At 41.6% G+C, this 27,237-nt stretch overlaps 1 protein-coding gene across 2 annotated transcripts; it reads right to left on the reverse strand.

Moving 5' to 3' along the window:
* Window positions 1–18,692: 18,692 nt before the first annotated feature.
* Window positions 18,693–26,994, reverse strand: C5H7orf25 (chromosome 5 C7orf25 homolog). 2 transcript variants are annotated; one of them, XM_028859990.2, is made up of 2 exons: window positions 26,841–26,994; window positions 18,693–20,605 (listed from the first exon to the last, which is right to left on the reverse strand). In XM_028859990.2, the coding sequence occupies exon 2, from the start codon at window positions 20,330–20,332 to the stop codon at window positions 19,070–19,072; it is 1,263 nt and encodes a 420-aa protein (XP_028715823.1). In that variant the 5' UTR covers window positions 20,333–20,605; window positions 26,841–26,994; the 3' UTR covers window positions 18,693–19,069. The 2 variants fall into 2 exon arrangements, with proteins under 2 accessions (XP_028715823.1, XP_028715811.1); XM_028859978.2 differs by having other exon boundaries at window positions 26,757–26,994.
* Between the last annotated feature and the right edge of the window lie 243 nt (window positions 26,995–27,237).

Below are 27,237 nucleotides of genomic sequence, written 5' to 3' on the forward strand. Positions count from 1 at the left end.
TTGTGGGCATTTTAAAATTACTTTCTTGATTCCTTCCTTCGCCCAATTTTGATTCAGTGGTATGCTGTTTAGCTTCTATAAGTTTATAAGCTTTCTGTCATTTTTTGTAGTTATTCTTGATATCTAGCTTTAATCCACATTGGACAGAATGTAGGATGTGATTTCAAGTTATTTGTATTTTAAAGCCTTGTTTTGTGTCCAAATTGAGGCCTTTTTTGAAGACTGTTTCATGGACTTCTTAGAAGAATGTACATTCTTTTGTGTTTGAGTGTGATATTCTGCAGATATCTCTTAGGTCACAGGACTCAGATGATTTGAGCTGGATCTGCTATGAAAGCCTTTTTCCTGTGCTCTAGCTTCCACTGTTCCAAAAATTACTCTGCAAGCTGCCAAGAGAGGGAAATAATTCAACAATCCCACCCAGTTGCAACACCCACAAACCACAACAATCACTAGCATGGCAAAGTATGCATAAAGCCGCAATAAGTGCCGCTCACCTGTTGGTGGCAATCAACGGGTGTCTAATTGGACGAAAGGCCCACTCAATAGGTGGGAAGTCATTCCTGGTACTAGAAACCTAACCAGCTTCCTGGAACTAGTTTGGTGTAACACGAATTGCAAAATTCTCTCTTTTAATAAAAAAAAAAAAAACACAGAGCCAGATATAGGGGTAAATGCTCAAGCTGAAGAGATAGCTCTGTGGTTAAGAGCACAGGCTGTCCTTTCAGAGGATCCAGGTTCCATTCCCAGAACTCACATGGTAGTTCAGGACCATCTGTAACTCCAGTTACTGGGGATCTGACATCCTTTTCTAGTCCCCCTCCCCCGGGCATCAGGCACCAATGCGGTACACAAACATACGTGCAGACAAAACACCTGTACACATAGAGTAAAAGAAATGAAGGTTGAAAAGAAAAGCAAACTACACAACAGCACCTTAGACCCTGGGCAAGAGGAGGAGCGGGAACAACAAGTTGCCCCAATAAAGAAATTATATTAACATTAACTCATGTTGCAAAATAGAACAAATGACCTGTGCAGCTTGTTTTATTTGTGCAAATTTGTTCCTTTCTTTAGCTCCAAAGATAACCAGTTACAAATAGTTTTAACAAGGTAACTTTGTAATGTTGCCCTACTCCAAATTGACAGAGATTTTAGTGAGAAGGTCTACCTCAGACAACCAGGTTTGGGGATGTTGTCAGAACAGGACCATTGGCCAAAAATACGAGGCCATGACTGGCATAGATGCTATGAATGTGTGTTAGGAGAGGCTACTACTCTACACAGAAAAGGCTTAGAGCACCCCCATGTGGTCAGTATGGGTTAAGACAAAGCCATGGCTTCTCACTGTGTAAAAAAGTGGCTAGTGCATCCTTACCTCCTTATTCCAAATGGTAGCTATATCTGGAGATTTTTCAAGTCCATTGCTAAATCTCACATTATCATAGGTTAATTAAGACCTCTCTCCTTAATGGTAATAAAAGGTAAATTTTCTGGGACATTATTTTTGAAATGGCAACCAACCAAATAATCTTCAATAACGGTGTTTTTAAAGTGATTGAATACTTTGTTTATGGTTTTATACAATACATTTTGCAGATAGCCAAGTTCATAAGGATAGATATGGACTCAATGACATACAACACAACCATGACAGTGCATGATGTTAAAAGGGGGAAATGAGTAGGGTTGGGAGAAGAGGTAGAAACATTTTTAATTAACTGTTTATAACAAAACATAAGAGTTTGACCAAAACTAGTAGTGTAAATGGACTCTGAAGTATGATTAAATCAAATCTCAGTATTCGAGTTTAGGAGGAAGGGACAACAGGGCAGGATGCAGAATCAGGAAACACGTATTCACTGCCCTGTAGGGAAAGACTTCCTCGAGGAAGAAGGGTGGGCATCATGAGGGCTGCTACTGTAATTCCTCAATGACTTCACATCTGAAAAGCACCAGGAACATTAACAAAATTCTAATGTCAGGGGTACAAAGTAGCTAGGAAGATGTCAGGAGACTATTAAGGTCTACAAACTTTAGAGATTGCTAAAGTTGTGGAGGTTTTAATTGCATAGTAAAAAGAGGCAGAGATAAGGATAAGAGACAGAAGATGTATGGACAAGAAGGGGTTAAAAGAGATATGGCTGAAGAGTATAGAAAAAAACTAAAGTGCAGCTGAGCAATATATAAACAAAAGCAAAATTGTCGTAAGACATATGCAGGGATGGAAATTAAATAATACAAACTAAGAAAGGGAGGGAGACTGATGGAGTGAGTTGCTAGCACAGCTGAACTTAGTGGAAAAGTGAGGCGCTCAGATTCCTCTAGCTTCAGTGGGTTCCACATGGTGCTGGGTGAGAAGCCCTTGGTCTCTGCAGCCTCAGTGTTCTTGGGATTCTGATGTGTAGGAGAAACATGGGTGTGAGTCCTTCCCCAGTAGCTCCCTGGGACCACTGTACTGTTTCATGACTTTTGCTCCTGCAGGCATGTGTGCACAGCAGCATTTTCCATGCAGTTTCACTGTTTTCTTCTAGGTAGCTTCATTCAAACTGTACAATATAGTTTGGGAGCCAATGTTGTAAGGTGAGAATGAGAAAAACTAGAATGACATGTTGGGGGCTTTTCTATAAACATGGTTTTTAAATAATAATTTTCAGCTAACTCTAAGAACTGTGTCCAGATTAAAACATTACAAATATTCAGTTTTGGTTGGCTGTACTGACCCATCTTTAATCCCAACCTCAGTGGGCAGATCTTGGTGAGTTCAAGGCCAGTCTGGTCTACATAGCCACATTAAGGCCAGTTGGAGCTACACGGAAAGACACTGTCAAACACACACATACACACACACACACACACACACACACACACACACACACACATTAAAAAAATTATACTTCCCCTCAGCCCTTTATCTGAAATTCTCAGAACCACAAAGCACTAAAAGACCATAAGACTAAGTCATGAGTATGAAGACTTGAACTGGACTGTGCTGTGGATATCACTCTGTATGCTGTGAATGTGTTACTCTGATTGGTTAATAAATAAAATGCTGATTGGCCAGTAGCCAGACAGAAAGTATAGATGGGACAAGCAGAGAGGAGAATTCTGGGAATAGGAAGGCTGAGTCAGGAGACACTGCCAGCTGCTGCCATGAGAAACAAGATGTAAAGATACTGGTAAGCCACAAGCCACGTGGCAAGGTATAGATTTATAGAAATGGGTTAATTTAAGATGTAAGATCTAACTATCAAGAAGCCTAAGCCATTAGGCCATACAGTTTGTAATTAATATAAGCCTCTGTGTGTTTACTTGGGTCCGAGCAACTGCGGGACTGGTGGATGAAAGAGATTTGTCCTGATCGCAGGCCAGACAGGACACAGGAAAACTTCAGCTATGGAACTGACCAATTATCCCTAATCTTTAACTCATTACAGTTATTACAAATATATGTGTCATTACTGATATGACATATGACTGTGGTCCCCAGATACTTTCAGGGGTGCATAATACATTCTATGCTTCTTCCTAAATCCAAAATGATCTCTTTTCCAAACTACATCAGGCTGCAAAATTTTTGAATACAGAATTGTGGACATGTTCTAGAAAAAGAATAAGGACTTTATTACCTATGTTCTTGTTGGCCACTAACTATTCTTTATTACTTGACAGACACTGAAATCTTCAGACTCCTTTTGAGGAATTTGATGCCTCCTAATCATCAAAGACATGCTTCCTGAGCTTACTATATTTTGATTTGGTTGGTCTTTGCGGTACTGGAGACTGCACTCAGGGCCTCTGACATGTTAGACAAGTACTCTGCCACTGATCTACAACCACAGCCCATGGAGCCCTGTTTGGAAGTTATCTGACAGTTACCTCTCTTTGTTTGGCTGACAGCACGTCAAGGAGTGCTTTGGATTTCTTTTTTCTGTCTAATAGGGCTTTTTTCAACATTATTCCCAGAGCTTAAAAACTTTCCTTGGTAGAAATGTCTTTTTTCAAAGTAAGTAGAAAAATAACCCACTGCCCTCTACTCTGGGCAGCTCATCAATAAAAAAATAATGTCACATGAAACCAGAGGCCTAGTCTGTAGGTCACCAGACCTGACTCCTTTACCCAGTTCTAACTCTGTGTTCTCTATTTTCTCCTCTATAAAAGGAGGCACATACTTGTATTGAACAGCTTTATGTCAACTCAACACAAGGTAGAATAATTTTGGAAGAGGGACCCTCAGTTGAGAAAATGCTTCCATAAGATTTGCCTGTAGGAAAGTTGTAGTGCAGTTTCCTGGTTAATGATTGACAAGAGTGGGCCCAACTCACTTTGGGTGGTATCACCCCTGTCCAGGTGATCCTGGGTGGCACAAGCAAGCAGGCTGAGCAATGCATGGAAGCAAGCCAGTAAGTAGCATTCCTACATGGCCTCTACTTCAATTCCTGCCTCCAGGTTCCTACCCTAACTCCCTTTAATAAGAGACTGTGATAGGGAAGTAGAAACCAAATAAACCAATCTCTCCCCAAATTGTTGGGGTTTTTGTTGTTGTTCTTTGGTTATGGTGTTTACTACAGCAATAGAAATCACAACTAAGACAGTGTTTAGTCATAGTAATAAAAACAATATGGTACTAGCACAAAGAGACAGTACATACCAATAGAACAAACTTGAAGACCCAAATATGAGTACACATAACTTCAGCCATTTAACATTTGAAAAAGATGCCAAAAACATATGCAGGAAGAAAGAAAGCATCATCAACAAGTGGTATGGGAAAACTGGGTGTCCATCTACATTCAGAAGAGTGAAATTAGACCTGTATTTATCACCTTGCACAAAACTGACTCCAATTGACCTAATGCTTAAACCTGGAACTTGAAACAATGAAATTTCTAGAAGAAATATAAGCAGTACCCAATGTGATGTAGTTGTGGGAAAGGACTTTCTGAACAGGACTCCATTTGCCCAAGAATTAAGGCTAACAATTGACAAGTGGTACTTGATAAAACTAAAAAGCTTCTGCACAGCTAAAGAAACAACCAACAGGGTGAAGAGGAAGATCACAGAATGTGTTAAAATCTATGCCAACTATACATCTGACAGAGAATTTTATCAAGAATATATGAAGAGCTCCAAAAGACAAAGAATCATTAAATCAGATAACCTATTCAAATAAATGGGCCTGGAACATGAACACAGAGTCCTCAAATGAAGAAAAGAAATGGCTAAGCAATAACTAAAAAAAAAAAAAAATGTTCACCATTGCATTTTAGGAAATGCAAATTGAAACAACTTTGAGATTTGACTTTACCCCAGTCAGAATGGCAAAGATTAACAAAACAACCACCAACAAATGCTGGCAATGATGTGAAGAAAAAGAGAACCCTCGTTCACTTTTGTTGGGATGTCAAACTGGTGCAGCCATTATGGAAATAAGTGTAGAGAATATTCAAAAGGCTACAAATAAACTATATGACCCAGGTATACCACTCCTTGGCATATGCCCCGAAGACTTGACATCCTACTCCACAGATAATTGACACATTAATTTCTGCTCTACTCACAATATCTAGGAAACACAAACAACCTAAATGTCCTTCATCTGATGGCTAGGTAAATATACACTGTGGAACAATATTCAGCTCTAAGAAAGAATTAAATCATGAACTTTGTTGGTAAATGGGTGGACCTAGAAAATACCATATTGAGTGAGATGAACCCAGACCCAGTAAGACAAATGTCACATGTTAACTCTCATCAGAGGTTCCTAGTTTCAAATCTTCAAGTGTAAGTATGTATCGTGGAGTGCCCACAGAAACCAGGAAAGGAAAATGGGACCATTTTCTGGGTAGGGGGTGAGGAGCAATAAAGAGGACAATAGCAGGGTGGGTATACATGATCTGATAGGGAAATGGAAAAGGGTTGATCTAATTAAGAAGGGGGGAGATAAACACAGGAGAGAGGAATATAAATTAACAGTAAGGATGTCTGAAAAAGTCATAAGGAATCATACTACTATCTACCTAAAAAAATAAACACTATAATACATGTAAGCCCCCATATAAATATACATATATAGCTTAAGTGAAATTTTTTCATCTAGGCTGGCAATGCTCCCTCCAAGAGCCAAAGGCCACCTAACCAAAACCCTAATGCCAGCCTCTTTTAATTTGTTGGTCAGGGTTGCCTGGGAGATTCCCAAAACATTACAGATTATTGCTATTGCTTTGGTTGCCTTCCTGAGGAATGCAAGTCCCTATTGTTAAAGATACCACACACTTCAGAAACAGGACCCAGAGGTCCCTGAGCTAGAATTGACTCCCTGAGGATTAGCTTTCATGGTATGAGAAGGTGCTATGCAAACTTCCTAAGAAGGTTAACAAATAACTGTCCTACCCAGCTATGATTCCTATGAACCATAACAATAACCAGTATGCCACAATAACACTAAGGATATAGTAGTGGCACTAATACCCTGGTGTAACCAACAGCTCTCCAGCTGGAATTAAGACCTGCTTCAACAAGAGGGAAATCAAGCTTGGTACTGAAAACCTAGTCAACAGCCCAGAGCTGGTCAAGACATGGATCTTGGAGAAGAATCTATAACCACCACTGTGGTAAACCAGCATAATCCCCAACTACATTATAAACATCTGTCTTTATACTCACAGATAAGGGTAGTTTTCACCCCTGATCAAGGAAACAACCAATCAAACTATAGACTTGTGGAGCCCAGTCCAAATAGGTACATTCACAAAATAAACTGCTACACATAAAACTCAGGGAACATTGTGAAAGAGGGGAGTTGGAAGACTGTAATAGCCAGAGAAAGAATTTACTGTGAGATTTTGATATCCAGTCCAGTTGTAGCCAACTGAAAGAATGGGGTATAGATAAGAACAAGAGAGTTTTGCCTGCTGTGACACACTGTTGGTGTTTGGTCAATGCTAAAGAGAATAGTCAGTGTGGAGAGCTGTGTTTACCTTCATACATTTGTACACACCATAAGGGAATGTGGTAGTTTGAATGCAATTGGCCCCCATAATTTCATAGGGAATGGCATTATTAGGAGTTGTGGTTTTGTTGGAGTGGGTATAGCCTCGTTGGAGGAAATGTGTCACTCTAGGGGCAGGCTTTGAGGTTTCCTGTGCTCAGGATACTGTCCAGTGTCTTAGTTGACTTCCTGGTGCCTGCAAGATGTAAGACTCTATTGGTGAAATTATTAAGGCCACTCCATGTAGTTAAAAGGGAGGTTTATTTTGTGGAGTAACTTACAAATGAAGGGACAGGCTACAGGATCTGGGAAAGGTGTGGCGCAGTCCGTTGGTGTTCTCTGGAGAACTCTGCTCAGTCTACCTCCAGTGTCCAGGGTTCAGGAACCAAGAGAGCCGGTGCATCCGGATCTCGGGTCTTCAGTATCCTCTCTCAGCCTTGCCTTGTACGCATGACCATTACCGAAGCCTCAGTGGGGGTTGGAACTTCCAGGTCAAAGCTGGAATGGCTACCTACTACAGGACTCTCAGGTACTACCCCAGCACCATGTCTGCCTGCATGCCATCATGCTCCCCACCATGATGATAATGGACTGAACCTCTGAAACTGTAATCCACCCCAATGAAATGTTTTCCTTTATAAGAGTTGCTATGGTCATGGTGTCTCTTCACAGCAATAGAAACTCAACTAAGGCAGGGGGCTATGAAGAGGAGAGGTTCTGAAGAGAAAGAGGAAGGTAGTACAAGACATGGTAAGGAATAAAAACTATCTTACATTTTCTCACATATATAGAATCTCTCATATGTGCAATAAACGGTAATTAACACAGAGACCCACAGCTGAACAATGATCAGAGTGAGAGACTATGGAGCACTCCAGTCTTAATGGGATGTCTATATTACACCCCTCCCCTCAAGGCTCAGGAATCTGTAGAAGAGGAGGCCAAAAGATGTTAAGAACCAGAGGTGGTGGATTATTACTTCACAGCAACAGCATTTTCCAGACATACTAAGGCTGACACAGTATGAAGTCACAGACTGTAAAAGCACACACACACACACACACACACACACACACACACACACACACACTAACTCGACAAATAAACTAAGAGGTGACTATTTAGGGACAGAAGGAAACCAAGTAAGACAAGGAAAGGTAATTAGAGGGAGAATAAGAACAAGGTACATTGGCACATATGTCTAAAAATGCCATAATTGATGCCCACTATTTTATATGCTAATTTAAAAGTGTTTTAATTGTGTATTATCAATTGTTGCTGGCTTGCAATTTAATTATTATTGTTAGTTGCTTACAAAAATCCCATCCCTATCTAGCCATCTGAACCACATGTTTAAACATTTAAGCAGGGAGAAATAAGCATGATAAAGGAAATTATTTTGAAAAGTATACCATGTTGGGTTGGCTGTCATTATTTCTGTCAGTTTCTAAGTACAGGAAATACAATTTTCATTAAAATACAAGTGATGATTTTTATAAAGGAAGTGGCTTGAATGCTATCATATGACTTACAATGTATGAACTTGGTCAGTTCATTAATTTCCACACTTGGTTATCTGCTCACTGATGTATCAACACATAAAAGGCAACAGGGGGCTGGGCAGTGGTGGCGCACGCCTTTAATCCCAGCACTCGGGAGGCAGAGGCAGGCGGATCTCTGTGAGTTCGAGGCCAGCCTGGGCTACCAAGTGAGTTCCAGGAAAGGCGCAAAGCTACACAAGAGAAACCCTGTCTCGAAAAAACAAAAAGAAAAAAAAGGCAACAGGGGCCTTGCAAAAGGAACGGAGAAGTGGTTAAAGGAACCAGATCAGCCAGGTGGTGGTGGCACATGCCTTTAATCCCAGCACTTAGAAAGCAGAGGCAGAAGGATCTCTGTGAGTTCAAGGCCAGCCTGGTCTACAGAGTGAACTCCAGGATAGCCAGGGCTACACAAAGAAGAAACCCTGTCTCAAAAAAGAAAGAAAGAAAGAAAGAAAGAAAGAAAGAAAGAAAGAAAGAAAGAAAGAAAGAAAGGAAGGAAGGAAGGAAGGAAGGAAGGAAGGAAGGAAGGAAGAAGGAAGGAAGGAAAAGAAAGAAAGAGAGAGAGAGGGAGGGAGGAAGAGAGAGGAAGGAAGAAAGGAAGGAAGGAAGGAAGGAAGGAAGGAAGGAAGGAAGAAAGAAATGTAGTATGCTTTTCAAATGAAAGTAACTTTTTCCTAGCTCAAGTTATTATCTCATTTTTATTTAATTTTTAATATTTTAAGATTAAATGAACAGAATGATGAAATCGGTATACACACAGCCACATCCCACCTTCTGTTATTATTTCAAAGAAGAAATAACTAGTCTACCTAGTCAAAGACTAGCTAAGGCTTAATAGGATCACACTGCGGTTTCTGAGGTAATGAAACCTGAGGTCACAGAGGGACTAAGGACAGCAGTCAGGAGCCCATCCAGGCCCATGTGCTGGCAAAGTGACAGATGGATAACAGGTGATGAGAATAGAACTGCTGGGATGCACAAGCAGTCACTGGGAGCCATCGCCTGACTCTACCTCTTGCATTTATATGGCAACAGCTGCTTGGTTTCCAATTCAAAGTCAGCTTTTCTTCAAATTAATCCATTCTTCCTACTTTTCCTTTTCATTCCTAGACAATCTGGTCTTCTACTTATCTCCTATCCTATCTCTCAACACCCTCCATACTATAGCCAAACAATAGTTTGGCTCAGTCCTTGGAAATGTATATAGTAGCTACTGGTACTCCCTTTGAGTTTCTTTCTATACGATTTTCTTTGCAGTTGCAACATGTCCTACAATCCCATATTTTATTTCAGGCCAATTTTCTGCATTTAAAAAGTTATATTTAAAATTAATATTATGTAAAAATCAATTATATTTAAAAATCAGTAAAGGGTATGATGTGCCGTGGATATCTGTATGCTGTGAATGTGTTTCTCTGATTGGTTAATAAATAAAGTGCTGATTGGCCAGTAGCCAGGCAGGAAGTAGAGGTGGGAGAAAGAGAGAGGAGAATTCTGGGAACAGAAAGGCTGAATCAGGAGATGCTGCCAGCCACTGCTGCCATGAGAAGTAAGATGTAAAGTACCGGTAAGCCACAAGCCACGTGACAACTTATAGATTGATAGAAATGGGTTAATTTAAGATATAAGAACTAGATAGCAAGAAGCCTGCCACAGCCATACAGTTTATAAGTAATATAAGTCTCTGTGTGTTTACTTGGGTCTGAGTGGCTGCGGGCCCCAGCAGGACTGGAGAAATCTCCAGCTACAATGATGCACTCCCTCAATTTCAAAAACACTCTTCTAAAGGAAAGAGAAAGTGATGCGCCCAAGAATACACAAGGAACTACGTCCAAAAAAAGAACTAAGGGGCCAACAAGATAGCTCACTAGGATCCCTGGACTCACAAAAAGGTGAAAGAACACTGACTCCACAAAGTTGTCCTCTGACCTCCATATGTTCATGTCACCTGTGGGCATGTGCACACACACACACACACACACACACACACACACACACACACACACCATGCATATACATATGCAATACTAAAAATAAAATTTTAATGGAAAATTCACCTCATTGTTCCCCAATTTTCTTTCTTCTATAGCCTAAGTTCACAACAACCATAAACAAAAGAAAATATCAAGACACTTGAAATCTTACAGATGGCAGGATTAACAATGGATAAATTGAGAACAAATGATAAAACCCCAAATTTAAAAATGACACTAAGAATTATATGCATCAAGGGCCTCTTCCTCTGTCCAAGTCCTGCCTATTCAATGACTATCTTCATTACTCGTCAACATTCATGGTAAAATATAAAAGGCATGAAGCATAATCAAAAACCTGTAAGTTGCACTTTATAATTCACACTCTGTCATACGTGTTGTTCAATAAACAGGGTGTTAAATTAGCAAAATAATAATTTATTTTGTTTTTATAACCATGTTATTTCAAATGGCTTTAAGATTATTTACAAGAATGATCAGGGCTGGAGAGATGACTCAGGAGTTAAGAGCATGGCTGCTCTTCCAGAGGACCTAGGTTCAATTCCCAGGACCCACATGGTAGCTAACAACCCCTATAACTGCAGTTCCAAGGATCCAATGTCCTCTTCTGGACTCTATGGGTGCTGCATGTACCTGGTAAACAGACAACTTTAGTCCAAAACACTCATATACATAAAATAAAAAGGAATAAAATCTAAAATATTTAAAAAGAGTGAACTAGGAGGACCAGCAAGGTGACTTGGTACCTAAGTGTTTGGCACCACAAGCAAGGCAAACTCAATCCAGTGCCAGGAGCACACAAAAGGGGGTGAGCATCTGCAATCCCAACACTGGTGGCAAGACAAGGGGCAGAGACAGGAGAATCTCAGAAGCTCCTGGGCCACTCAGCCTGGAGTGGGCAGAGCCGCAGAACACCAGAGACTCACCTCAAGAGGACAGACTCCTCCCAGAGTGCTCCTCTCTTCTGCTCTCCCTCCCTCCCTCCCTCCCTTTCTCTCTCTCTCTCTCTCTCTCTCTCTCTCTCTCTCTCTCTCTCTCTCTCTCTCTCTCTTCTCTCTCTTCTCTCTCTCTCTCTCTCTCTCTCTCTCTCTCTCTCTCTCTCTCTCTCTCAGTCTCTCTCCTCTTTCCCCCCTCACCTTTGGCCTCACCTTCATCTGCCATGCACTCCTGCAGCCATAATGCTCTGCCCTACCACAGGCCTGAAGCAGTGAAGTTAGCAATAACGCACGGGAGCTTTGGAAATGATAGCCAAAATAAATCCTTCCTCCTCTAAGTAGATTTTTCCCCCCAGGCATTTTGTCAGAGTGACAGGAAGCTCGTACCCTACTTCTTAATGATTTATTTCAGAGTCTTCCATTTCAGAAGAACTATCCCAAAGTCCTAATAGATGGTGTTTCCCATTACTGTTTCTATGCCTTCTTTTTTCTCCTTCAATCTTTTTTTCTTTGTATACACAAGGAAATGCTTTTCATTCAATGACTTCCATGAAGGAAGGGACATGGGAGATTTTCCTCCACAGCAACACACTCCAAGCCTTTCCTCCTCCTCACACAACAGAGAAAATGGTTGGATTGCAATTTTGAAAGAATATTGAGCTTTACTTGGCTCATCTCTGTTTTTTTCCAGCTTTCCTAGGGCAGCATTCTCCTCATTTCCTTAAGAAAAGTTCTTCCCATCACATGCCCCAACTCAACCTCTACATGTCTGCCTCATTCTGGAGTTCAGAATCAGGAAACACACTAGCTGCAGGTATGAACCACAGGTTCCTACTCAACTGCATGCAATATTTGGTGGTAAGTAGTGTGATAGCCACTTTGATATTTCTGGTTGTTTTTTTGTTTTGTTTTGTTTTTTCCAAATTGGAAGGGAAACATTTCAAAGACTCATTTTTATATTTTTGCTATTTTATATATAAACATTTCATAAATTTTATGTATAGTCTTGTGCCATCTCTCACATATATACACACCCACATGCATGCATGCCCCCCCCACACACACACACAGACTACATATGCTACCACTCTATCTGGTGGTGGCAAGTTTCCTTCTAGGCTTTTCACTGCAAATTCAGGCAAAATCAGCCAATCAAAAACATAATCTTATTGGAACCAATGAGGTTTGGGGAACAAGTGTTCTCAAGCTATCATGTTTATGTCATGTAACTGATAGTATTGCCTGGTTCCAATTTTTATACAAGTTTTATTTACCTAATAATCTCCCATGGTGCTATTAAGATTGGGACTCTGTGGAGAACACAGGTGGAACTTGGGTTTCTCAGATTACTTTTTCTACCTTTCAAAACTGCTACAATCAAATTTCCATGCTGTGTCACTGGACAAAGTATAGAGGATTCCCTTTCACAGAGGCAGGCTTTCTACGGTGCTAGTTTCAAGAACGTCACATCCTTGCACACCCTCGGGGACTGGGACCTGACTGGGGTCTTGAGGGAATGAACAAAAGGCAACACACAGACACACAGGAAAGCTGGGTTTGAGTGCATTGCGCTCCCTGATAGCAAAACCGCAGCACCTCGGAAGTTCAGTGTGTATATTACAGAGTTGAACAGGCAGGCAGAATTACTGGAGCAAGAAGGGGTTATTACATTTAGAACAAGGAGGCAGTTTATGGTGCACAGCTGGACAAGGGGACAGGTTTAGCTAATCTCAGCAGGGCAGTCTCTGTAGGAGAGCAGTCTTCAGGCTGTAAACATTGGGGGAGAGGAGCTATGTGGGACATTTTCTGCACACACTATCAATATCCATACTTGCACCCTTAAGGAAGGCTTTCGCCATTTCTCTGAGTCTTGCTCCAGTGGAGAGAGCTGAAGCCAGGGTCCTGGCATGGCCGTCTCCATGGCAACCTGCATTCACTGAGGACTTCACACACTCAGAACTTCCTCTGCTCTCTGCGTGGGATCTTAGGGATCTACAAGCCTACCCTTATTCTAGTTCACGATACAGGCTAATTCCTGCATGGTGGAATTAGCCAACTGTTAAGGATGGGTACTCTGCCCACTTTCTCCGGGGAACAAGGTTCCCAGAGAAGTTTTTTGTTTTGTTTTGCTTTGCTTCTGCTATTTTTATCTGAGATGTGTATTCTACAGTGTGTTGCATTTTCTGTTTTATACTGTGTTGCAAGTTTGAATATCAGACCTATGTTCATCTCCTAGAAAATAAATTTGAAAACATTCACAATACAGTGATGCTCGGACAACCAGCCCACTGAAACAGAAGCTAAGCAGTGCCTCCCAAGATCCTTCTTTCCACGGGAGATATTGCAGCCCCACTTAAGTTGTTCACCATATTACCTTTAAAGTAAGACTTGATATCTGAAACTAAAAACTTACCTGATGAAGCTGAGAAGACCAGAACATTTTTGGAGAATATTGCTTACCTACTTTTAAAAGAAAGATTTCAATTATTGCTTCTTCTGGTCTTATACTTCTCCCTTGATTCTAATTCATATTTCCTAAGAAATTTGTTTCAATGTGTTCCAAGAATTTTTACCACAAGAAAGACTTTAAAAAATATCTCCCCACCACACACACACACACACACACACACACACACACACACACACACACACACACACAGAGTTCTGATGACAAACGTAAGGTAGAGTCTACCACAGTTCACCCTGGAAAACCAATGAGTTCATTAGGCTTATAGGGTGCTGAGTGAAGAGTTAGGGGCTCCAGCTTAGGGGACCTTAAAGCAGCTACCTTGGATGGCCCACACCCAGCAAGGATGACGGCTTCTTTGCTGTTGTGTAGAGAAAGACCCCTCCCCTAACTCCCAGAGACTCCAAGGCTAGATGCAATTAGGGTATGCAGGAATTACACACAGCTGGTTGGGAGGGGAAGCTAGATACTCATGTGAGGGTCTCAAGACCCAACTGGCTCCTTCTTCCTATGAGAAGAAAACAGTCAACAAGTCCAGCTGTGATGAGAACTCTGGATGGCAGTGGTTTGGCTTGGACAATAGGCCTGTACAACACAATGTCATTTCTAAACTTACCAAAATAGCATATTCACCTATAGTTAATCTTCTCCAAAGCTCTCATGTTCAGGTTCTTTCTTCCTGTTCTTCGGTTTGTAGGCTTCTTTGGGAATTCTTTTGACTTACTTTTTCTTATATGGACTACATTATTCTCTTCTCTCACACCTCATTGGGAATTGATTCATCTTGATTTACTGTAGGAGTTACATTTTTTTTTCTCTTTAACTTGGGTGTGTGAGTACAGAAACATGTCATTGTGCAAAGGTACAGGTCATATGGAAACTCCTAGGGATGAGTTACCACCTCCCACCCTGTGGGGTCAGAGTACCCCAGGCTACCTGGCCTGTGAGCTTCCATGAGTTTTTCTCCTTCTGTAGAAGGGTCGGGAATCCAGGTGTGTACTGCAGCATCTGGCTCATGTAGGTTTTTCCATCAAACTTAGATCAGCAGGCATCCACCTCCCCAGACTCAAGTTGTGTTTCTTACTACTTAAAATTAAGTTAATTTTTTCCCAAACCAGATTTTAAAGTTATCTTTCTAGATCAAGGTGTTTTTTTTTTTTTTTTTTTTTTTTTTTTTTTTTTTTTTTTTTTAAAAAAACAACATACTTTTATTTTATCTACTGGAGTAGAATAAGGTAGAAAAGGCCAATTATTAAATACTGATCTATTTATTTTTTAGTGATTTACCTAAAGTAGTACTTGTACGGCCTATCTGCCAAGCCTGACTTCACTTGCTCCCTGGAACAGTGGCCTGGAGGACTAGCTGAAATAATGGTCCATTGCCCTTCACAAACTGCTGACTGCCACCCTGCCTTGTGGTTTTAGGGCAGCAGTTCTCAACCTGTGGGTCACAAACACTTTGAGGGTTAAACAATTCTTTCAAAGGGGTCAAATATCAGATATCCTGCATATCAGATACTTACATTACGGTTCGTAACAGTAGTAACATTACAGTTAGGAAGTAGCAGCAAATATAATTTTATGGTTGGGGGGTCACCACAACCTAAGGAACTGTATTAAAAGGTCGTAGCATTAGGAAGGTTGAGAGCCACTATGTTAGAGTATGAAATGAGAAGACAAGCTGGATCTGGCATCCGAAGCCTTCCAGGAGCTGTTCTGGCTTCAGTCACCCACTGACATCTACTCACTTCCACGACCCTTGGTGTCAGGGTGCTCATTCCAGAGGGATCCCCCAAATACTACCACTTTTCCTGGTACAAATGCAGGTTGTTTGTTTTATCTTCACCCTTCACAATGTTTCAGACATTAGACATTTGCTAATCACTAACATGATTTGACAGTTTTTAGCTGGCATTTAACCCAACATTCCTGTTGTAATTTCCATCATTTTTTACACTGTGAATTGATCTCTTAGTCAGCTTGAGTAGGCCTTTGGTATTTGTAGTATGCTGCAGGGAATAGTTCCAGAGAGAGCAGTTTGTTACATTCCAGAACCTAGTGCCTCACTAAAGGACCACATCCATTTTTTGCATTTGTTACATTGTTAAAACTGTAATCTCTAGATGCCACAGGTTTTTGTTGTTTTCTTAAAAGAGACCTGTTATGATCTTAAGCCAATCTTGACTACCTTTAAAAAAACTTCCATTTCGGGCTGGAGAGATGGCTCTTAGGTTAAGAGCACTGATTGCTCTTTTGGAGGTCCTGAGTTCAATTCCCAGCAACCATCTATAATGGGATCTGATGCCTTCTTCTGGCATGCAGGCAAATATGCAGACAGAACACTGTATACATAATAAATAAATAAATCTTAAGAAACAGAACAAAACAAAAAATATATATATAAGTATAATATAATTATATATGATATATATAATAAAAAAATTTTAAATTTCCATTTCTCTGGCCTAGTTTTTCCTCACTTTTATTCTTTGATCACACTTTTTCTTTTTTTTTTCTTTCTTTCTTTTTTTTTTTTTTTTAAAGATTTATTATGTATACAATGTTCTGCCTGCATGTGTCCCTGCAGGTCAGAAGAGGGCGCCAGATCTCATTACAGATGGTTGTGAGCCACCATGTGGTTGCTGGCAATTGAACTCAGGACCTCTGGAAGAACAGCCAATGCTCTTAACCACTGAGCCATCTCTCTACACTTTTTCACTTACAATCTTTATAAAGCTTCACCCCTGAAATCATTAAGCATCATTCCTTTTTGACTTCTGACCCCAGATCAAGAATTATTCCCTTACTATGTACTTATAATGTTTTGGGCATAATTTAATATATTATATATTTATCATTTGCCTCCATTCTAAGCATTCCTCATAATTATCTGCTGTTTCATACCAAACTATTCCATGCTTAGTACTAACTAGCACTAAGTATTTTAACATCTTAAATCAGTGGTTCTCAAACTTCCTAACCCTGCAACCTTTTAATACAGTTCATGTTATGGTGACCCAACTATAAAGTTATTTTCATTGCTACTTCATGCTATTTTGCTACTGTTATGAATTATAATGTAAATGCCTGTGTTTACCAATGGTCTTAGGTGATCCCTATGAAAGAATCATTCAACCCCCAAAGGGATCAAAGCCCACAGGTTGAGGACCACTGCCTTAAATAGGCATGCAAAATTGTAATTTTTCTTTCTTTCTTCTTTTTTTTTTTTTTTTTTTTTTTTTTTTTGGTTTTTCGAGACAGGGTTTCTCTGTGTAGCTTTGCGCCTTTCCTGGGACTCACTTGGTAGCCCAGGCTGGCCTCGAACTCACAGAGATCCTCCTGTCTCTTTGAGTGCTGGGATTAAAGGCGTGCGCCACCACCGCCCGGTGTAATTTTTATTTCTAAAACTAGATAATGTCTCTCCACACTAAACTTGAAACCTATTTTACAACTTTTCTTGAGGGGAATATGTTTAGTGATCTCTTTCCCCAGAGAATATACCCTATATTTAATTTTGTATTCATTTCAGTGTTCCTAGATCCTGAAAACCAAACTTCACCTCAACATTGTTGCTTGAAATTGAGTTTCCCTTCTCGTGATTCAGCAAAGCTGGCACAGTACAGCAATCAGGCTGCCAAATCAAATTCCAATACTAATCCCTACAGTGAGTAAAGACAGCATGACTCTCAAATTCTCAGTTTTTAGGAAAAATATATCCCTACTTTGCTAACTTGTTTTATTGTAAACGATAAAGTATCGAGTACGCTGCAGCTCTAGAACTTACTTTTAATTAACAGCAGTCATCATTCACTACCCCACCACCATTTCTTTGTTTTCTCCCATCACCATTTCCTGGGTGAGGTAATGCAATTACCACTTGCTATCAGCTAATAGAAAAGGCAGTGTTTTATAAATCAAAATACTTGCAACACAGGGTTGTTTGGACTTAAAAGTAAAATCTGAGTTTTAAAAATTACATTTTTCAACTTGTCCAAAATTAATATTTCACCTTCGATGTTCTAGGTTTAGCTTGGGAAGGCTATTGGCTACTTTTCCTTTTTACAGTAGTGTCCTGGCCAATTTTATGTCAACTTGATACAACCTGAAGTCATCTGAGAGGAGGAGACCTCAATTGAGACAATGCCTCCATAATATTGGGCTGTAGGCAAGTCTGTGGAGCATTTATTGATGGGGGAGGGCCCAGCCCATTGTGGGCGGTGCCATCCCTGGGCTGGTGGTCCTGGGTTCCATAAGAAAGCAGGTTGAGCAAGCTAGGAGAACAAAGCCAGAAGCAGCGCCCTCCATGGCCTCTGCATCAACTCCTGCCTCCAGGTTCCCACCTGATTTGAGTTCCTGTCTTGGCTTCCTCAATCAACTGTGACTCAGGATATGTAAGCCAAATAAACCCTCTTTTCCTCTCCAACTTGCTGCAATAGTAATCCCAGCTAAGACAAATGGGATGGGATTCAATGGATCAAAGTGAACTTTCATTCTGATGAATTATAAACTCTATAAACATACCCACTAGACTGTGTCTGACACAAAGCAATTGTTTTAAAAATGAAACATTTTTAAAATATTCTCTATTTCCTATAAGAATTTTAGTTTTAGTTTAATTTTTAAAATTTCTAATAGTATTAGTTTTAATTTTTTTAGCATTTTCTTTTCACTTAATAACAAGCAGTGACTTTAAGATCTGAAATAACTATTATCTCCCACTTTGAACTGACATAACTGATAAATAAATACAATGAAAGGCAGGCCTCAGAGTTTTCTCCAGATATTTAATGAATTCAAGAATCATGTAGCCATATTCCATGAAATGCAATTTCCTGTAGTAGAGTCTGCAGCCTTGCTGAGGCAAACAAAAGCATTACAAGATCACTAAAAGCCTTATACAGATGTATTTCTGTTCTTACCTGCTAGAACGTAGTTTGTGATGTAATACAGAGATAAATAAGATTGTCTCTTGAGTGTTCTCTAATTTTCAGACCTTAAATAGACGGAAACACAAAAAACCTCTACTTAAACATATGAATTCTAAATATTTTTACTATAAACTTTTTTTCTCTCAATATAGACAGAAAGGCCAGCCTTTGGTATAAATAATGTATTTCCATGACAACAACTAAAGAATATCACTAGTGTGCACTATCATCGGGGAAATCTTTTGGTAAGGGCACAGCTAATGCCTCTTTACTCTCAGTGAGCGCCCTGGGCTGATGGATGAACACACTGAATTTAACACCCTGGTTGTTGGCAGCTCTGACAAAACCACTATTGGCAGTCATCGTGATGGCTTTCAGGGTATCTCCCGTCCCGAAAATCGTTAATGAACGGCTATTAATCTTCGAACTTGCCACTAGTCTCAAGGCACGCTCAGAAGGCTGGTCAGGTACCACACTGATTCGTTTAATTAGTACAGTGGCCCTCTCTCTCTCTCCTGGTCCCCCTAAGGTATCTAGAATTGACTGAAAATCCTTGACAGCAGATTCACAGGCAAACAACTCCTTGTCCTTCATAAATGCTTCCAGCTGAGGCAAAACCTGCTCTTTCCTCTCTTGCTCGGCTTGTTCTGTGAGTACTTTCTCTTTGAAGATGAAGTGGCAGCCTCCGTAACTCATGGCCGATACGTAAGTGATTAAAGTCGTGATGTCCAGATTCACTCTTTTGCATACATCAACCTTGATCTCTGTTGGAAATGCAACATGCGCCAGTACATTTTCTCGGTCCACTCTTGTCACCTGCAGTTCTTGGCCCTCCTCATCCGACTCACTCTCACTCAGCTGTAACTCTTCAGGGTGATTTAACAGAGAGTTGACTGCTACGATGTCTCCTCTTACAGATATGCCCATATCTTTCAGCTTTTCTGCCATGGGGCTAGAGACGCTGTTGTAGAACGCAAACACAATGTGAGGGTTGCTATACTGCACTGGTTGTTGGTGACTGGCCTGGAGGAAGTCTTCAGCCTGCTCAATGATGCTTTTGTCGCCATACTGGCCCCTGCCCAGCCAGATGTTGTGCAGCGCTTCGGCCTTCCGGCCAATAGCTTTGACCCAAGTATGACCTCCATTTGCTACTACGTCCACCACAAGAGTCTGCTTTTCTCCCAAGGTATCTGTGTAACCAAAAACGCGAAGAACGCTAACAACTTCTTCCAGGTTCTCTGCCGATTCCACAATGGCCTTCAAGTGTGTTAGATTTGTGCTTTGCAAATGGGATTCTTTAATAGCTACCTTCCCAGCCTCTATTTTCTGTAAGAATTTTAGCTCTGCCTTGAGTTTGCTACACAGCTTTGCACCGCCTTCTATGCCTCCTTTTCTTGACCTGGAAAGGGATTCCGCTCTCTTGATCAGTTCCTTGGCTATGGCAATTCTTTCAGAGAGCATGGAGTGTGCAGACATGCTGACAGCATTATTCCTTTCATGGAAGACCACAAACAGGGACGATCTCAATGCACTTCTACTGCTAGGTGGTTAAAAAGCCCGACCTAGCAACAGAGTTCAGGAAGACTATGACTATGAACTTGGGCTTCCGTGTGAGGGACTTTGGGAGAGCCTCCCTCCCTCCTTTGACAGCAGAAACAAGCAGTATGTTTGAACTCTTCCTCAAGTGTGCTGGATTCTGACACCTGTTCAGACCGTCATTTCTTCAGCCCATGAGATCCGCAGCAAGTCCTATGTCAGGATAAAAAGCAGGAGTTTGGCAATGTGCTCTGTATCTCTATCAATAACTAGTCTTACTATTCAGCTACTGAAAAAAAATTTAAAGGTCTCGAACATCAAGATTAAAAGTTTAAAATAGCTTCCCATACACACTCTTTCAATTAGGAAACCCCAACAACCATCCCTGCCAAAAGTGCTTGCCCCCAGGAACCTAGATTCTCCCCAACCCCCCACTCAACTCTCCCCACTCCAGCCAACCCCACTCCCTACTGCCTACATCTGGTCTCTTCTCCGGAAAGACATCAGATTGTGTCTTCAACTGCAACCATCCCTGCTATCCAAGGACCCATCCCAACAACTCCTCCCAAGTGTTGTCCTGCCTGTCACCAGCACCTTCTCCCATATCCCTCTTTCAGGTAGGGACCCAGCAGCTCCTGCTGCCACTAACTGCATCCATCCATTCCCACAGAAAGCCCTTGCCCCCATCCCTAGCTGGGTAGCCGAGATTCACCCACTAACTCAACTCTGCCCACCCAACGTTCGTGTTACGAATTCATGAAAAAGCTGTTTGCCTGTGGCCTTGTGAGCCCCAGCTCAGGCCCAAGCTACACTCAGCCAGTTGTGGTGGCACACGCCGGTAGGATTTGCTGAAGGAGACAGAGGCAGTAGGATCCCGAGTTTGAGGCCGGCCTAGGAGGTTTGGGAGAAGCTTTGGCCCAGACTGAACCACAAACAGTGGTGGGACCATGAAAGCAGTGGCTACTGCTCCACGTTGCCAGCTCCTTCTCTTCGTGTTGGTGACTGCGGTGATGCTGCTACCTGGGACGAAGGGTTTACTGCTGCTGGTTCAGAAAAGAATTGCCAGGACCATCGTGTTACAAGAAAGGATCGGCAAAGGTCAGTTTGGAAAAGTTTGGCAAGACAAATGGTGGGGAAAAATTGCTGTGAAGATTTTCTGTTCTAGGGAAGAATGTTCATGGTTCCGAGAGACAGACATTTATCAGACTGTGATTGCTCCAAACCACAGAGGAGGCAAAAAAAAAAAAAAAAAAAAAAAAAAAAAAATCCGCAGGAAACCATGACCATGCCTAACAGTGACTTTGAAATCTTCAAAAAGATGACAGGATCCTACAACGATGATTCCACATGGACTATGATAAAGCCATTAAGCCGATTAACACCATGGAAGAATCGACTTTGGACTACAAACTGGTCAGGACAATTTCGAGAGGACTAGTTGAGATGATCCAGCCTGACAGACTACTCAAACAAGGACTTGAAACAAGCCCTGAACTTTCCTATTATGCAGAGACTGGACAAACGATATAGGACTTGATGATTAACCCCAAAATTTTCTTTTCAAGATTCCCTAAAGATATCTTCACCCCTAGAAAGCAAAAAGAAAAAGAGAATATAGATATGAGATAGATCATCGAATCTACTCTGAGAAAAAAAGATAAAGAAATAATAGGATAAACAGGTAGATCACTGACTCTACACTGAAGAAAAAGGGGAAGATATAAAAATGACAAAAGGTAGACTACTGAATCTATTATGGAAAGAAAAGAGAGATAATATGGATATGATAAGATAAAAAGGGAGATTATGGAATCTACTTTTAAAAAGGAACTACTTGTTTTAAATAAGATAAGTAATGAAAATTTTTTGGTCTGAGTTTATCAGATGTTACTGGACTGGACATTGTTAATATATATATATAATGGAGTTTTTTTTGTCTGGATCTGTCAAATGTTAATGGACTAGACATTGTTAATGTAATCTTGACTGTATATTGCATATACTTATTGAAGATAGTTTTTCTTGTATTAGTTATAAGCTTCTTTAATTTTAGACAAAAAGAGAGGAAATGTGGTGGTATTGTGTATTCTAATAAATTTATCTGGGGTCAGAGAACAGACAGCCACTAGATACAAAGGCTAGAAAATGGTGGCACTCACACCTTTAATCCTAGCATTCCAGAGATAGAAATCCCTCTGGATCTCTGTGAGTTCAAGGCCACATTGGAAATAGCCAAGCATGGTGACACACGCCTTTAACCCCAGAAAGCCAGCCTTTAATCCCAGGGAGTGGTGGTAGAAAGCAGGAAGATATATAAGGCGTGAGGGCAAGAAACTAGAAGCATTTTGGCCTGGTTAGGCATTTGGCTGGTTAAGATTTTGGCTAGTTAAGCATTCAGGCTATTGAGCAGTAATTCAGCTGAGACCCATTCCGGATGAGGACTCAGAGGCTTCCAGTCTCAGGAGACAAGACCAGCTGAGGATCCGGCGAGGTGAGATAGCTGTGGCTTGTTCTGTCTCTGATCTACCAGCATGGACCCCAATAACTCGCCTAAGGTTTGATTTTATTAATAAGAACTTTTAAGATTCCTGCTACATCTGCACACCTGGTCCCATCTCTAGGTAGACAGCAGACTCATGTCTCCAACTACACCCATCCCCACAACCTGATGACCGCCTCTCTCTAAGGAGAGGCTTGAGACTGAAACCAGTAACTCCACCAGCACTCACTGCCTGAGGAAAAGTACTGAGTACCTCCCACAGCCTCCTGAAGATTGACAGTGAGAATCCTCTATCACTACAGAAACTGATGGCATGCACAAGACCTACATAAAATCAAGCCAGAAAAAAAAAATCCCAGCATAGGGAAGGGGAAGCGGGCACAAAGTTCCACCTCTTACCAAGGCACTATTTGCGATTCATTACCGCTGGGGGAGGAAATATTAGTTTTCTTCAATGGAGTGACACTGTGTATATCATCTGAACTCCAGGGCAAGCCTCACATTTAGGAATAGTTGACCAACACAATACAGACTCCATGTTTATTGTGTGCTTTGTTTTTTGTTGTTTTGAGACAACATGAATTTGCGTGGGAGGGGAGGGAAGGCATATCTGGGAGGGGAAAGACTATATAAAATACATGAAAAAAATTATATTAAACAAAACAAAAAACTTTTCAACACTGAAAAAAGATATTGAATAGATACCAGAAGTTGGGAAGACCACAAGTGTTGTTGGATCAATATTGTGAAAATGGCTATCCTACCAAAAGCAAACTACTATATTCAACACACTCCCCATCAGATTTCCAAAACAATTCTTTACAGAATTTGAAAAAACAATATCAAATTTCATATGGAACTACAAAAATATAAATTAATAAATAAAACCCAGAAGAGCAAAATCAATCCTGAACAGCAAAAGAATGGCTGGAGGTATCACCTCAAATGTCAAGCTACACTACAGAGTTATAACAACGACAACAGCAGAGTGCTAGCATCAAAACAAACTCACTGATCAATGGAAAATAAATCGAGGACCCATATATGAAGTCCCACTCCTAAAGCCACGTGACTTTTGACAAAGACGTCAACAATACACACTGGAGACGGTGCTGGTCAAACTGGACAGCTAAAGTAGAAGAATGAAACTTGATCCTCATCTCTCACCTTACACAAAACTCAACTCCAAATGGGTCAAGGACCTCAACCTACTGATATCCTAACTCTCTCTGATAGAGGAGAGAGTATAGAACATACTAGACTCATTGACATAGGGAAGGACTTTCTAAACAGGACCTTTAAGGCACAGACATTAAGCACAATAATTAATAAAGAAAACCTGAAACTAAAACATTTCTATTCCGAAAAAGATGCCATTACCTGAGTAAAGAGGCAGCCTAGAAAATGGGGGGGGGGGGGAATGCCATCTATACACCTGACAGAGGGTTAGTGTCTAGAATATATAAAGAACTGAAAACATACCCATGGAGATCAGGACATTACTAAAGGACCATAGTGAGGGGCTTTGAAGGGAGGAGAGATAGAATACACTGGTGTTAGGGGTTAAATGGAAAAAAATGGAACAGGAATGGTTAAACTAGGGTGAGAGTGGAGTGTAGGGTAGAGGGAAATAATAACACTAATGACTTTTCAAAAAAGACACATGGAAACCTGTTACACTGACATACACACACACACACACACACACACACACACACACACACAAACACACACACAGAGTTAAAATGTAGTTACCTTACAACAGAGTGTCATGTGTCCCTATGAGACCCAAGGCTAACAAATAAAAAGCCCAGTGTCAGAAATGGGTTACTTCTTTTGGAGCTGCGGGCCAGTGAGTTCCCATAGACCTCCAGACATTTCAGGGTATTGCCAATGTTCTTGGTCATCATACAGAACTTGATGGTAAGACCCTATTGCTGAAAACACCACCATCTGGGTCACAGAACATGGAGAAATCAGGCTGGTAAAGACCTGGAAGTTTCATTCCCACTGGCTAGTTTTCATTCTTCTGCAAGGTATTATGCAGGCTAACAGAAAAGTTATCTTCAATAATATCCAGCTATGAATCCTTGGAGTTACAATTATGACCGGCCTGGCAAAACAGGCCCATCAGTACAATAGCAGCACAAACATCAAGGAAGTAACCAACCACTTTATGGTTGAATTTAAATCCCACCCCACAGGATAAAACCCATACCTGGCATCATTATTAGGCTAAGAACCTATGCTAGGCAGGTCACAGGCCCCAGAGGAAAACTTACTACTATTATGTTGCTAAATAGACAGTAAAAAACTAACTCCTAGTTGGGCAGTGGTGAAATACTCCTTCAATCCCAGCACTTAGGAGGCAGAGGCAGGTAAATCTCCAAGTTCGAAGCCAGCCTGGTCTACAAAATGAGTTCCAAGATGGCCAGGGATACACAGAGAAACCCTGTCTCAAAAAACTAATAATAATAATAATAATAATAATAACAAACTAACTCCTAATAACTTATCATTACACCCATAAATGAATGCACCACTCAACCCTCATCTGAGAAGCTTCTGAGAAGTTTCTATTTATAATAGGTGGTAATTAACACCGTGACTCACAACTGGTCAAGGTGCAGGGAATATAAGACTGCATGACTCTCAGCCCTAAAGGGAACATATGTAACATCCTCTCTCCCAAGGCCCAGAGACAGAAGTCATAGATGACGACAAGAAAACCTCTTCTGGACACAGCAGGGCAGCTGTCTATATAAACTCACATTGGTTGTGTCAGCATGAACAAAACTTGTGCAAGCACAAGCCAGACTAAATACCGAGCATGAAGACGGGAGTTGGGCCCACCCAGAATCCCTCCACTACGAGGCAACTACTGGCAATTTTTAGCTGCTGGGAGAGGGAAAGAGTTTTCTCTAAGAGGATTGCCCCTAGTATGCTACCCACTCTCCAGTGAAAGATCACACGTCCAAGTCCAAGACTACTGAAGGAGGGGCAGCGGTAGACGGGTAGGGAAGGTGGGGTGGATCTGGGAATAGCTGGGGGAGCTAGGGTGAATATGAACAAAACACATGATATGAAATTCTCAAAAGACTAACTGATTTTTTTTTAAATGTAAAAACAATCGTTTAACATAAAGAAGACACAAACTATCCAAAGCAAGGGTCTCTCCTAAACTGGCAATACCAGGGTCTATCACCTTTTATTCCTTCAGTACGTGATCTGTTTCCCTGGCTATGTTTCTTTTTTTTTTTTTTTTTTAAGACAGTGTTTTTCTATGTAGCCCTGGCTGTCCTGGAACTTACTTTATAGACCAGACTGGCCTTGAACTCGGAGATCTGCCTGCCTCTGCTTCCCAAGCACTGGGATTAGAAGTGTGCACCATCATGCCCGGATAGATGTCTTTTAAGGAGCTGCCTCTTGATTTCCACCGGGTACAGATGCCAAGGAATCAAGACTGCGTGATTTCTGCATGTGATGTCAACTTAGCATGTTTTTAAAAGAACAAAGGGGGCAACCAATTTGCTTCCCGTTCCCATTCTGAAGGAAAAGCTGGAAGAGGGACTCAAAAGAGCACAGCAGGGTGGCCAGGCTGGCTGTTGAACTACAGGCAGGTGGGAGGGCCAGGGGTGAGGTGCTTCTGGGTGGGTATGGCTCCCCTCCGGGTACGTCTACCTGCACAGCTGAGCCTGGCCCAACAGGTCCGGATCAAACAGGCTCCTGCTGGCCCACTGCTCAGAGGCCAGAATAGGGAAGAGGCAGAACTGACCCTTCCTGCCGGGACACCCGGCCCAGCCCTTCCCTCTCTTCCCACCTCCCTCTCTTCCCCACTCACTCCCTCAGTCCCCGGATCCTCACCAGCAGCGCCACAGACCCCACGCGCGCACATGGCGAGGGCACACAGAGGCTGTATGCAGGGACAGCTCACCAGCCAGCCCTCACCTTGCTCTGCTGAGACACTCCGCCTGCTGAGTCCCGCCTCCGGCATTACGTGGTTCCGGCCGGGTGAGCTTGAGCTCGAGTGCAGGCGGCAGCGCAGCGGCCATGTTTGTTGAGGGCACCAGTGTGACTGAAAGCTGAGCCGCCAGCGAGCAGAGGCGGGTCTAGGGCTGGGTCTCACTCTCTCTGAGTCCTGGCTGCTAAAACTTATTTGGGTCTCAGGTTTTGGCTACTTTTAACAAAATAAAAACCGGAGAGCCAGCAGAGGCTCCAAACGCCGCTCGGAAGCACTTTCAGTTGCACCATCCTGGCCTTTCATAGAAGCCTTGAAATGTGCTGTCCAGCCGAACAGAGCAGAGAACTGCGTGGCTTCTGAGGGGCTGGGAATATTTAGCCAAGT

This window comes from Peromyscus leucopus, chromosome 5 (genome assembly GCF_004664715.2).
Source record: "Peromyscus leucopus breed LL Stock chromosome 5, UCI_PerLeu_2.1, whole genome shotgun sequence".
NCBI classification, from domain to species: domain Eukaryota; kingdom Metazoa; phylum Chordata; class Mammalia; order Rodentia; family Cricetidae; genus Peromyscus; species Peromyscus leucopus.